The sequence below is a fragment of the Zosterops lateralis genome, assembly GCF_965231275.1.
Source record: "Zosterops lateralis genome assembly, chromosome: 8".
In the NCBI taxonomy this organism is placed as follows: domain Eukaryota; kingdom Metazoa; phylum Chordata; class Aves; order Passeriformes; family Zosteropidae; genus Zosterops; species Zosterops lateralis.
The window spans coordinates 11789527-11803287 of NC_139768.1; the positions used below are offsets into that span (position 1 = coordinate 11789527).

The following is a 13761-nucleotide window of genomic DNA, read 5'->3' on the forward strand; positions in this document are numbered from 1 at the left end:
GGCTTTGTCCATAGTTGTATTGGCCTGAAGGCAGATCTGAATATTTTTTTTAAATCACACACAAGTTTTCCTGAGTTCCACTGGATCGGGTATGTGAAAATTACAAATGTTGACCTCAAGCTTTACTTGTTTGCACAAGCTTGGCCAGACAAAAAACAAACTATACCATAAATTGTGTTAGATAGACAGGGAAATCCAAGTCTAAAGCAGGTTTAATTAAGAATATTCTTTCAAAAACTGTGGGATATACAGAGCATCTTACATAGTGTTTATCTAGCTGTTTTTTAAAGATGTACACTGGAGTTGCTTCCCCTACAGTAGTAAAATCATTTCTCTCTTCCCAGTATGAATAAGCCTTAACACAGGAAAAATCATATCCAGTTTTGGAAGCAGAGGCTGTGGGGTGGAGAGAGCACAGCATGAGGGGAAGCTATCAAGGAAGGAAGGCAGGAGGTTAGATCAAATTGAGTCTACAATTCAAGAACCTTTTAGAAAGCTGCTGTTCACAGTCCTTTCCAGCAGAAACTTTTGGTTCAGTGACTTATCATTAGATAATAGGGTGATTCCTCCCCTGTAACTTATATAAACATCTATTTTGTGTAATTTCTTGATTTTTTAGCAGTATAATTTCTGATCAGTACATGGTACAGAATGAGGTTATCATGTCTTATCATCTTTCATGCCAGTGAATGTAAGGTTTACTGTAGCTACCACATTTCTCAACCATATGTCATTTATTTCCTTAGCACTCATTTTAACTAACATATTCATTTCCATGAAATATGAAGCATGCTTAAACACCCAGCCTTGAGTTCTCCCTTCACATGCAATTCTCCTGCCTGCTGTCATTTTCCTCACAAAATGTCTCATTAAGTGATATTTTGGAATTTAGTATCAATAAATTGGTTAGGTTGAGCTCTCCTATATAAATGGGAAATAGAAAATATTCAGGAATTTAATATTGCTATGTAAATATTTCTTGCCTATGCAGTCACTTAGAATCCCCAAATACAGAGCCCCAGGTGCCCTTTAACTGAAGGAGAAGGTTGAAGGAGAGAAAGATCTAGTGATGAGTAGTAACTGCAGCAAAACCCGAACTGCAGTCAGTAAAACTGTTTGTTCAGCCTTTCCCAACCTCAGTATTTAGTAGTTCATTTGTCATAATATTTGTTCATTTTTACCAGCAGCCTTCGGAATGAAGAAAGTAATGGCCAAATGGACACTATTTCTTTCTAGCTAACAAATCCTCCACTTCAGTGAACTTTGAACCTCCTGGGTCTTGCTCAGGCTTGCCAGGCTGTGGTTCCACATGGGTGGTTTCTTTCAGCTTGCACCAGTAACATTTGATCCAAACCCAGAAGTCCATATTCCTGATTTAAGATGTCACCAGGTCTACCTTTGTAAAGGTGGCAGCAAGTCAGCTTAGGGATCACTAGACAGGAAACTCAGGGAAAGATCAGCCAGGACAGTGTGTCCTCTTTGTCTAGATGAACATAGGCCTGCCCGCAACAAAATTCCACTACAGTGTATTCTTTCTTTCAGCAACATCCTTCATATTTTTCTTTCTCTTTAAAATTATGCAAAATCTGCAACACTAAATATTTTTAAAATATAGAACACATTTCAACACAAACTGCTGCCACCAGCTTCACAGGCATGAAAACATAGCACATCCAATCTACAAAATGAATCTCCTGCTTTTCTCTTGTCAGGAAAGGAGTTTCTGGCTCTCTTCCCCCGGGCTTTCTGTATAGAATGACAAAATTTGAGGACAGATTCAGCTATTGATTTTTCACAAATACTCATTTTTCCAGCTTAATGTGTGATTGTGTGGTGACAATACCTTCATAACACCTTTTCATGTTTCTCAGAATTTAGAATGATACATTTATGCTAAAACAGAAATATAGCTGATGATAGATCATCTCCTCCTCCAAAACCTTTAAAGATAGTAGGATGTGAAAATTATCAAGGATCCCAGAATTCTCTTTTATATTAATTTTACAGATGCTACACCACACAAGCAAGCAGTGGAACAAGTGGGATCAGCAGAAAGAAGCCCTTCTTCCCACCTCTGCTTTTTTCCACCTTCTTCCCACCTTTGCTTTTATTTTCCTCAGTGACAAATTTGCAACTTTAAGGTTCTTCTGAGATACGGTGGCAACAACTCTGTGTGGATAAAAAGTAAAATATCTATATGTGGCTACAGCTCCCAGTGATAGCAGCTTTCATTGCCAGGCTGAAAATTTCAAACATGCATTTGAATTTAGGAGCCGAACCCTGGTATCAGTGTGGGCTGAATCACCACAGGCAGCCTGTGGACATCTCAGGTAGCCCACTGCAAGCCACAGGTGTTTGAGAAATTTGACAAGATCCTTTCTTTATTTCAACAGCTCAGTAGCAGTGCAGAAGCTTTGTGCTAAATAACAGGCTTTGGAAATGTTAAACTCCTTCTTGTGTTGTTTAATTTATAGACAAATGGTCCACTATGCTATTTTATTTTCAGTTTGTTTTTTTAATAATTTTGTGTTCTGTTAATGACCATATTCATTTTGCAAAAATAGCTTTTTCATATGGGACAATACACTCTTGAGACACAACAATCAGTGTTGTTGCTAAAACCACTTGTGATAAGAAGTGGGTGGGTCTTCAAATGCAGATATTTAGGGCAAGGAAAAGGAAATTGCAGTACATAATTCAAAAGTTAAGTCTTTTGAGCCAAAGCTGTACCACTTTTAGCATCAAAACATCTTATTAGACTATTAAAGAAAAGCTTTGCATCTTGTCAGCAGCTCTTTTGGGTCATGGCTATAAATATTTCCAAGTAATTTGTGGTCAGACAACAAACACTTTGTTCAGGGATTTAATACTTCAACTATTTGCTAAATGTCAATTTCTACAGCAAATAAAAAAAATTAACAACCCACATGGAGAACTGCTTACAGAAAATTATTCTGGCAAATGATACCGTATATCTGAAATATTTCATGACAATCACAACATGTTTTCATGGCTTATATTCATGATGACAGTTACATTGTAAATTTTACAATAAGTTTAGATAATAGCATATACTTCTGTTATCTGTACTTATGCCTTCCATTTTTACCTTCTCATATTTATACTGATTGTCAATTTCTGAACAAACACCTGTTATCAGAGTAAATGTTCTGGGGCACTGTTCTTTACTTTGATTTAAAAAATCCTGTATTTTCTCACATGGGAACAGTCCTCTAGTGAACAGATGCTACTGCCACAGACTCGGAATTTTTGCAGTTACCTTTTGTACCCCTCTTTAGAGATCTGCAAACCATATGTTGAAATACATTGTCTCCAGTCTCCAACACATCTCATGAAAAGCAGTTATAAATAAGGTACTTAAAGCTCTTTATTGGTGGCCCAATTTCACTTGCAGGAGCAATAGGCCATATTTCTGATTACAGATACTTGTATGGTTGACAAGAAATTATGATTCAAATGCCACCAAGGGCATCAGTATTACTCAGTGGCAGTGAAGGTGGCACAGCTCCATGCCAGGTTATTGGAAGAGACCTCATGATGTGTTTGTCTGGATCTCCAATTACAATCTCTTCTCAAAAAAACTGGAGAGTTTTCAGCCAAAAAAATAAAAAGTTTGTTCATAAGTCTCCCACAAAAAATAGTGTTCTATTTCTTGCTGCCACTTCTGATCTTAATCAACTTGGTGAATGTCTGAGATAGAACAAGCTCTGCCCATTCTCCCTCAGTCCCTGACAAGTTTTTCCACCACTATTAACATGTGGCAAGCTGCTGCTTGCCCCTCAACCTGCCACAAATAACTTCCTGTCACCCATAGGAAAAATAATTTCCAGTATGAGAAATTCATTTTAACCCCCTTTCATGTAGGTCTGCCTCCACTTCCCACAACCTCCTTAAGAGACATAAGAACAACAATCAAAAATGTATTTGTGTTGGATCACAAACTTTCCTTGTGGTCATACTTGAATCTCCTACAAGCTAAAAAACTTGGGTTTAGGTGTTTAACTGCACCAAAAATCCCACCCTTTTCCTTGATACATCTCAGGAAAAAAACTCTGCTGCCAATTTTCTCTTCAAGACACAATGTACCTCTAAGAATAGAGTTCACTCTGGTTTCCCTTAATTTTAAAGACTTATTTTTGTAATACCCCTCTTGGCTTTGTGTGTTGTTTTTTTAAACAATTATGACAATTAGCAGTGAAATAACTATCAGTGAGGAAAGAAACCTCCTTCTTTGATGCCTTGTGCTAGCTCCCATTTGGTAGCAAAGGCCATGATAGAAAGAATATGCTCAGTACTGACTTGATTCCCATGCACATCTCTGTTCAGCACTACTAGAGAATTCATTCTTGTCTGTGCATTAACCAAAATGCTTGTTTTTATTAGAAGTGAATCACTAGCAGCTTTGCATACATGCTAATATGTACAGAACCACACAGATGTATCAGATAATCTAGATTTCTATACAAAGCCTTGAAGAAACAGCAAGGCACAAAAAGAAAATCAATGGTGCTCACTCTCTAATTTTGCTATGTTAGTTCAAACAGAATAAAAACAGATTTTCACTATGACATACTTAATCCTGATCTTTTGAAAATAAAAATTTGCTGTGAGAGATTGTTCAAAAATTTCAGCTTTTTTTTGCCTCTTTTCAGTATATATAGGAAGAATTATACCATTCAATCCTTTAGAAATAGTTGGATATCCAGTACAACAAGAAAACCTAAATCTTGTAAGCTTTCCAGGTGAAAGAATTATCCTCACCTTTTAGACTATAGTGACCATTAGAACAAAACTGCAGTGAGCGCTGTCTCATGGTACTTGTGCTTTGGGCATGCAGATACCAGAACCTGTGATTTTGCTCCCCAGTCTTTCTTCTGACAGGTGCACCCCAGCAGACTCAACTGTTTCTCAAGCTCTTTATTTTCATACAAGACCTACAGTGGCCAGCTTTCTACAGACTTTCTGGTCCACAGAGGAAGGACCAGATCTGTGTGTTACATATTGAGAGAAAAAAGAAAAAAATAAAAGAGGTGTTTGTATCTGACAGACAGTGCCATATGTACTTATCAACTGCAGATGAAGGAAGTTTTCAAAGTTGCCATGAATATTTCCAATGAAATATTTCAAACTCAAGAACAATATCAGAAGAAATACTGTATTTCTTTGAAAGGAATAAGATACTTTATATAATTTTCAGGGAGTTTTAGAAATAATTTTCAGGAAAAAAATTAATTCAGGAAAGTGAAATAATTCCTTGATTAATTTCTGTTTTCTAGACTCTTGTACAAGCAGGCTATTGCTGATGTAGTAATCTTGTTTCAGTGTACAAAACTATAAAAGCTTTGATGTTTCATTCTATGATACTCATCTGATTCAAGAAAAACACAGGGAAAGTATATTTTGATACCAGTGTAATCAGGCTACACTACACATCATGCCAGTATGACATGCATTTGCATTTTTGTGATTTATATTAATATATATTTTTGAATATTCCCCTCAAAAAGTGTTTCTAAAGAGAAGGGTTTCTAAAATTGTACTTTTGCTGTGAATCTTTAAGCAAATCCAACCTTACAGGAATTATTTTTGTGACCTTGATAGGAAAGAAATCACTTTTTTAAATGTCTCCAGAGTGTCCTGCTTGGCAAAAAGGCGAATTAATGTTCCCTTACCTCTGACTTATCAGGCTCCTTTGAAATGTCTGGATGAACCCCCAAGAATTAGAGACCCCAAAATCACTTCTGAAAACTCATCCAGTGTTAAACCCTGGTAGGAGCAAACAGAAGATAGTTTCAAATGTGGGGGGGAATACAACATCCAGTTTCAAGAAAAGGCATTCAGGTAAATGTGAGCTAATCTCAAATCTCCTGCTACTCAGTGAACTACAACTCCCCATTCATGCACCTTGAAAAATTACCGATTGCAATCCCCTTTGCACTGCAACCTCTGGGTTATCCTGCATCTCCACACTTTGTGACTCCCTTTCAGTAATACTGCTTAAATGCATCCAGTATAGAACAGCAAGAGAATAACCAATCTGTAGATTTCTTTTCTATTACATCTTTTAGCTTCCCAAACTGTCAGCCTCTACTGTGCAGACACGACACCCAGCAAACTTCAGGTCTTATGCCTCTTTCCTCTGTAAAAGGACAAAACTTTCACTTGTTTTGATGTTAAAACTTTTCTCCTGTGTCAAGTTTTCAAAAAATAGTCCATCTGTTCTATAAAATATCTTTTATTTGTTAATTCCCACCTACCTATTGTGCATCTGGCAGTGTGTTCATGAAGCATAGTGTCTCTGCAAAGACATAATAAAACAATACTTGTGGCTAAGACCTGGTTACTCTGTAAGTAACTGCACCTCTTTCAGCTGCCTATGTGATACAGGAAAAGATACCCAAGGATACAAAGGTACCTAAAGAAATGGGATCACGTTAATGCAACAAAAGCCCCCAGATTAATTTACTCTTTTGGAGTGGGTTCTCAGTGACAGGTAACATTGCACTGACTTACACTACTTAATGCATCCAATTTCCAATTGAACTTATTCACCTCTGAAATTCGGACCAAAAAATCATTTTGTACCTTTTTCCCAACATAAATAATGAAATGGAGATTGCATAAGTGTTCAGCAATAAATTCTCTGCAATAAACTACATCAGCTGAAGGAACATTCTTTAAATAGACTACATTAGCAAAACTACATGAAAAGGAGTGAGACCAAATCTGTTCTTTTTCACTTTAGTTTAGTTTATCAGTGCTGTCTGTGTCTTTCATAATCTAGACAAGTTATTTACAGGCTCAGAAAAAAGTACTGTTGTTTACCAGGGTAAACAATGAGAAAAAGTGGCTCTTGTGAGGTGGCTGTTGTTAACAATTAGCTGCCATGCTGATCTCAAAACTTTCTTCTGCAATATAGACCTTAAATGCAATAACTTATCACACACTTCTCCTATAGTTGCTTTTAGGTGTTTCCTCATTTCTCAGTTATTTCTGTGTAAATATATATATATATTGAACAAAATCTCATGAGTGGCACTACTGGCTGCACATGTTTATCCTAGATCCAAAATATATTACATAGAGGAATTTTTTCATAGCTATTTCTGCATACATATCCTACATAGATTCTGTGTATGATCAGCAGGGTTGGCAGAACAGACTGATGCCTTTTCCACCCATGGCACTGAGGCAGAAAAAGTCTCCATACCAAATAGGAAGCTACACAGGACTACTAGCTACCACTAGGATTAGCAAATTGCTGACAGTTTTCAGGTCATATTATCAGCTTGAGATGTAGGCAGAATTTAGACATCTGGATTCTATTGAAAGTGCTTAAATCTTTATTTAAATTTTCTTCCAAATTCTTCCTTTGAGGAAATTTGAGGTCTGTGCAATTCCTAGACATGGAATGAGGAGTCAAGAAGCCTCTGAACTTTTGGGACTGACACATTCTAAAGAGAAGCATAAGTGCTCATACTTGGAGTGTGGCAACACAGGCAGGGAGAGAGAGCTGATCCTTGTATATAAAAATCTCAGGATCAACAAGAAGGCTCACTTATTTGCAAAGAAATTCTAAATCCTCATCAATTTAATGGAAGCCTGGAATACTCGTGAATTGTTGGCCAAGATACAGACTGGAAAAGTTTCCAAAAGAGTGTTTCATTACTTGTGTGGGTGTGGAGAAAGTGTTATAATTCTTCAACTGTATCAGAGTAGATACGTTTTCTTTATCACTTTCTAAGCCAAAGAACTATTTTTAAATTGAATTAAAAATTGCTACTTATGCAGTTATCCTGTGGATACTCTCCAAAACAGCATTTCTTGGGTCAGAACAGCATGATGAATCAGCATGAAAACACCACCAGTTCAAATATAATTAATTCCCTTTATTTGTTCATTCCTTACTAAGACATGGTTTGTATCCATCCCTCATAATTCACTCCTAATATTGTCTCACTCTTAAATGTAAAGAATGTAAAGGAATTGTGATGTGATAGAATCTATTTAATTCAGAACCAGAAAAGTGGAACCTTAAGAGCAAAAGAAAAAAAAAATCCAAACACACTAATAGAAAATTCTTAAAGGAGATCATTGTTCAATTATCCTGCAAAAGTCTCTGTAGCTCCTGCATTTCTACAGAGCTAATACTCATACTACGGATGTAGAGAATATAAAAGGTAGTCCATTGACTGAGTAACAAGTTGTCTTGCCTGTTTAATCCTTACAAAATTTGAAAAGGCAGAAATACTCTTGTCTCTCCATCTGTTTTAGTTCTGACAGACCTGCCTGTAGCCTTGGAAGGCAGATAGCCTTCTTGCAAAGTGAGGGCTTAAATAGGATAGAGATGCCTAAAAAATATGTTAATCTCAGGTCACCCTGCTAAAGATCTGTGAAGGTTTTTATGCGGTGAAACAAAAGGGAAGATATGAGCTGAAGAAAAGCATAATAGCCCAAATCTTGGTAACTTCAAGGACATGATCTCCACAAATTTAGATCTTTGTGGATAATCAAGCAACCTTTCCAACATAGCTCCTTCCTTGTGCACCCTGTGCAAAGTTAGATATCCCCATAATAGCACACTAATATCTACTTTGCACCCTTATCATTTACACAACTTAGAATAGAAGCAGCTTAAAAAGCACAAGAAATGCTTGGTGTGTCTAACTAGGAAAAAATTTGCAAAATTTTCCAACAGAATGAAACCAGCCTATTTGTATACCCCATGCTAATATGCTTCTTTCAGAAGCTGATATATTCAGCTAAAAAACACATCCACCAGTAAGGGCTGTGCAGCAAAATCTCTCTGCGAGCAATAGGCTTGCCAGCTGCTGGCATTTCAGGGCTCTCAGTGGCATAAGCTGAGTAGCACATATTTTTGCAAGGGAAACAAATCAAAAAGCCTTTTCGATTTACTCATTTTATCCTTCTTGGCAGCTCCTCAAACCCTCTGTTTTACTAACTTTTTTGTTTAATAAAACTATTATTTCTCTTTACAAATCCCGCCTAACAGTTTGTAACAAATTTGGTTCTTTAAGATTAATTCAGTAGCAATATTCTTTCAGCTGTTTACCTGATTCTCATATCTGCTGGGGAAAAACCTAGAGATTTAACAAAATTTAAAATAGTCAGTTTATTTGTTCTATCTGCACTGCCTGCACCAGCTTCATCTTTTACCTTAGCAGAGATGTCACTGGATCACAACAAAGATTTCCTAAAGTGCCCTTAAGAGCCAGGTCACAGTGCAGTTCCAAATTACATTTCAAAAATGTTTCTTTGTCATGTTTTAACCCTTCTTCCTAAACAAATATATCCCATGTAACCTCAGGATCTTCAAGATTTAAGTACATCTAAATGCCTCTGTGGATAATGGCCAACTTGAAGGACAGTAAATTTCATTCACTTTCTCTGCTTCTGGAATCTCTGATTGAAATTTCCTGGTCCTGTGTATTAGTTGCCCTGAGATAGTTAGACTAGTAAGGGAAGTATCAGAAAACATTAAGTGTTTTTACCAAAACCTTGGAAAAATGGACCTTGTAAAAACAGTCTGACCCTCTAATGCACTGTATACATTGTGATTTGCAGCTCCAGTACCACAAATATTTAAAGTGGAGGTATGTGTTTTCAGAGATAAATTTTCTTTAGTGATCATTCCAGGATTTCCTAACTACATACATGGAAGAACAACTGCTGATATGACAGCATCATTACCATCAATGCTACACTGACAACATTTCATTATTCACATTTGATTTTCATGATGCCTCCCTGGTTTGCATATTTTGTACATACACACTATTCAAAGATTTCTTAATATCCAAAACTAATCTTTGGCCTGGCCTAGCAGTGTTGCAGCAGTATAAAATTAATCATTTTTAAATAGGATTAAAAATCATGGAGATTTTCTTAATTCTTTATTGCCAAGTAGTTGAGACATTTTGTTAATGAATTGCTGGCTTGTCTCCTTTTATTTATGATACGTACTATCTCAACTGTATAATGGATTTGGGTGACAGAGGTTAAGCATCATAAGTCACTGAATTTTAATTTAAAGTAGGTACTAGACAACAGTATAACGAATTATGAAAAGATGGTGTTCAATAAACATTCAGTGAAAGAAGTGAGAACACAAAGACAAGAGAATAATTCTAGTTTAAATCAGCACTAGCTGCTGAAAATCAGTAATTTACAAGAGATTATATTATTTCTCAATACAGAGATATATCTCTGGTTAGTATTTTAGGGGGAGAGGGGAGTGGAGGGAGAACTGAGAGAAGACAACAAGAGATGCAGCCATCAGTGTGACCAGCTCAGTCAAAGCCCCTGCTCAGCACACAGCAGTGACCTCAAATGTTGAACTACGAAACAGAAAAGAGCAAAAGCCCAGTGCTACAGTGTGAATCATCACACATCCTTAAGAAAGCTTTATTATGGTAACCTGTTTTCAAAAGCTTAGTAGAAATGGAGATGGAGAGCTCAGAGATGAACATAAGAATAATCAAAGAATAGAACATTTTATGGGGAGAGAGTGTAAAAAATGAAATCACCTGTCTTACAAATAGTACAGAAAAGCAGAGAATAACATTGAGAAGGTAGATAAGCCTACTCATTTTCTCTTGCAATACAGGAATTAAGGAAAAACATTAACTTAGATAAGTTAAAATTAAGCAAATGTCATTAAAAAAACAACCCACAAACGGTTAGATACTGTCAAAGTCTGTATGTGGATTTCATTGCTACAAGATGCTCTGCAGCATTCAGATAACTGCTGGCCAATACAGAAGCCACAAAATAGAGTACTGGAGCAGAGGATGCTTGCACAGAAATTGAAGTTCTGAAATTAATACAAACTCTGATGCTCCTTGGTACAAAAAAACCCCCTCTATTTACTGTAGGAATCTCTTTTGAAAGACTGTTGCTTTGCAGAAATCTAATGCAGAGCTTTTCTTAAAACTTTCTGAAGTAAACAGTCAAGGCTGCTCTTGGATATCGGAGTCGGTAAACTATTTCTAAAATCTAGCTATGAAGTTTTTCAATTTCAGCCAGTTGTGTGGAGTTGTAATGAAAATTTACCTTTTAGCTGTTAACATTCTTGGCATAGAATTTAGGCTGTGGAAAAGGGAAGCTACAGGCTGCAACTTACTTTAGAATAGAACCCGCAAAAAATTAAGGAACCTGTCAGCCTTCCTCTGCTTCCAGAGGACTGACACAGGCAAATGAGGCTCTTTGGTTTGGTTTTTACATCAGAACTGAGCACCTGAGATATTCTTCTGCAGTGTGTACACACCTCCTTGTAGCCCCAGCGACTGTTTCTTTTGGAGGAAGCTAAATGTCAACGAGCATAACTTGGCTTTTAAGACAGCAGGTGAAAATTTTTTGAAAAGCAAACATTTGAAAGTAATTTTTCCTTCCTAGAATAAAGACAAAACCTTAGTAAGCTCTAATTACTGCGCCTTCTGTGGTCTGGTAAAACTCCACTGAACTCAGTGAGGTTGCGCTGTCACCAGCTTTGAAAGAATCAGCTCAGATCTACCAAGAATCAGCTCAGATCTACCAAGAATCAGCTCAGATCTACCAAGAATCAGCTCAGATCTACCAAGAATCAGCTCAGATCTACCAAGAATCAGCTCAAATCTACCAAGAATCAGCTCAAATCTACCTGTGGCACAAAGCAGTTTAAAGACATAAGTTCCCAGTTTTAAAGCGCCTGGAAATGCCCTATTACTCGCATAGAGCCAGGGTAATAAACACTGACAGTTGAGGTGCGGTTTTGCTCTGACAGCGAGGGCAGTCACCCCGAGGCGAGGGATAACCGGGCTCTGGGCTGGCACACGGGCGGCAGCTCACCCTGCTCCGGCGGCTCCTTCCAACAGAGAGGCTGCGGGCTGGCACCGGCCTCGCTCCCCGCTCTGGGCACGGCTCATTCCCGAGGGACACCCGGAGCAGGAGGAGGAGGCAGGAGACCGCTGGTGGCCCCGCTCGCCCCGGGGCTGCCTGGGGGCCGGTCCCCCGGAGCACGCCGGGCTCTCTCACCTGTCGATACTTATCACACAGAGGGTCATGATGGAGGCCGTGCAGCACATGACGTCCATGGCGATGAAGACGTTGCAGAAGAGGCGCCCGAAGATCCACTGGCCGCCGATGAGGTCGGTGACGCTGACGAAGGGCATGACGGCCAGGGCCACCGAGAGATCGGCCAGCGCCAGCGACACGATCAGGTAGTTGGAGGGCTGCCGCAGCTTCTTCACGAAGCAGACGGAGATCACCACCAGGCAGTTGCCGGCGATGGTCAGCAGGGTGATGAGGCAGAGCACGGCCCCGATGAGAACTTTCTCGGCGCTGCCGTAGCTGAGGATCTGCTCCCCGCACTGGGACTCGTTGGCGGGGAGGGGGCTCGCCGTGGGCAGCGCCGACGGGGGGGGCGACGGGCCGAGCCTGGCCAGGCTGCGCGGGGGCCAGGAGCCCGCGATCATCCTGCCGCCGCCCGGAGCCCGCGGCTCCTCCAGGAGCAGCGGCCGCAGGTTACCGGAGAGGTGGCTGCCGTTGAGGGCGAGCACCATGTCGGCGTGAGCAGCCCATGAAGCCTCGCCGCCCGTTCTCCGGCCGGCCCCGGCGCCGGGATGCTCGGGCTCCTCCTCGGGCTCCCGGCGCCGCCCGCCCCCTCGCAGCCGGCCGAGCGGCCCGTGGGGGCCCGGCCCTGCACTTCCCCCGGGGCGGGCGGGCTCGCCCAGGGCGCATCCCGGTGCTATCGCCCCCAGCCCGCGGGCACAGGGGCGGGAGGGGGTGGCGGCCGCTCCCTCCCGCCCGCGCCCACCGCCCGCTCCCGCCCCGGCTGCTCTCCGAAGGTGGCAGGCGACGGGATGGGAACCGCTCCGCCTCCCTCTCCTCCTGCCCTCTGAGCTGCAGGTGGGGCTGCGCCCCTTCCCCGCGCTCCCGGAGCCGCTTCCTCCTGCGGCTTCTCCTTCGGGCCGCCCCGAGCGAGGGGCGCTCTGGGCACCCCCTGTACACACGTGTGTGTATATATGTACATATGTATGGATGTACACAGGTCTCACCCGGGAAGCGGCGGGCGGGTGACCGCGGCTGGCGCAGAGGGTCCCCTCCTGCAGGCTGAGCTGGCCCGGCCGAGCGGGGTCTGAGCCTCTCGGTTTGCCGGCCCGGGCACAGCCTGTGGCAGCTCCCTGCAGGAGGGTTCGGGCCCGCAGGACCCGGCTGCTGCTCCAAGAGTTGGTAGTGGCCGCTTTTTTAAGACACGGCCAGCACTAAAACACTTCTCTTGTGTATCCAAGCTTGCAGATTTGTCTTCGTATTAAGTTGTGTGAATAACATCACCTATATTTTCTCTTTTAATAATAGTTTTATACCCTGATTTTGAATTTACTCAGTGTTCTCCGTGTAATTCCTTCAGTAAAGCTAAAACCCACAGACTCCCATAGCTTGAATTATTTGCTTTTCTTATAGGTTCCCTGGACTCTTAGATACAAACCAATTTCTGGGACTCAATAGCTTTCTCAATTCTTTAAGTCCTATTTGAAAACTAACTGTTTGAACTGTGAGTTATCCATGGGATGCTGGCAGAAGATCACACCCCTTGGTACAGCAACATGCCAAACAAGGGCTAAAACCAAGAGAGATCTGCTCCTGAGTGTCCCTCACATTTTCAATGTGAGACAAAAGCCAGATGAAACAGAAGGAGAGGAAATGAAAAGTGTTGATCCCATATGTATCAATAACCATAAG

At 40.7% G+C, this 13761-nt stretch overlaps 1 protein-coding gene across 2 annotated transcripts in view; it reads right to left on the reverse strand.

The window, feature by feature from the left end:
* HTR7 (5-hydroxytryptamine receptor 7) overlaps positions 1-12581 on the reverse strand; it is a gene marked incomplete at its 5' end in the record, with an annotated part of 29374 nt that extends 16793 nt beyond the window's left edge. For both annotated transcript variants that reach the window (XM_083867030.1, XM_083867029.1), the window contains one exon: positions 12055-12581. In XM_083867030.1, coding sequence (XP_083723156.1) covers positions 12055-12581 — 527 coding nt within the window. The remainder of the gene's footprint in view (positions 1-12054) is intronic.
* Positions 12582-13761: the final 1180 nt, after the last annotated feature.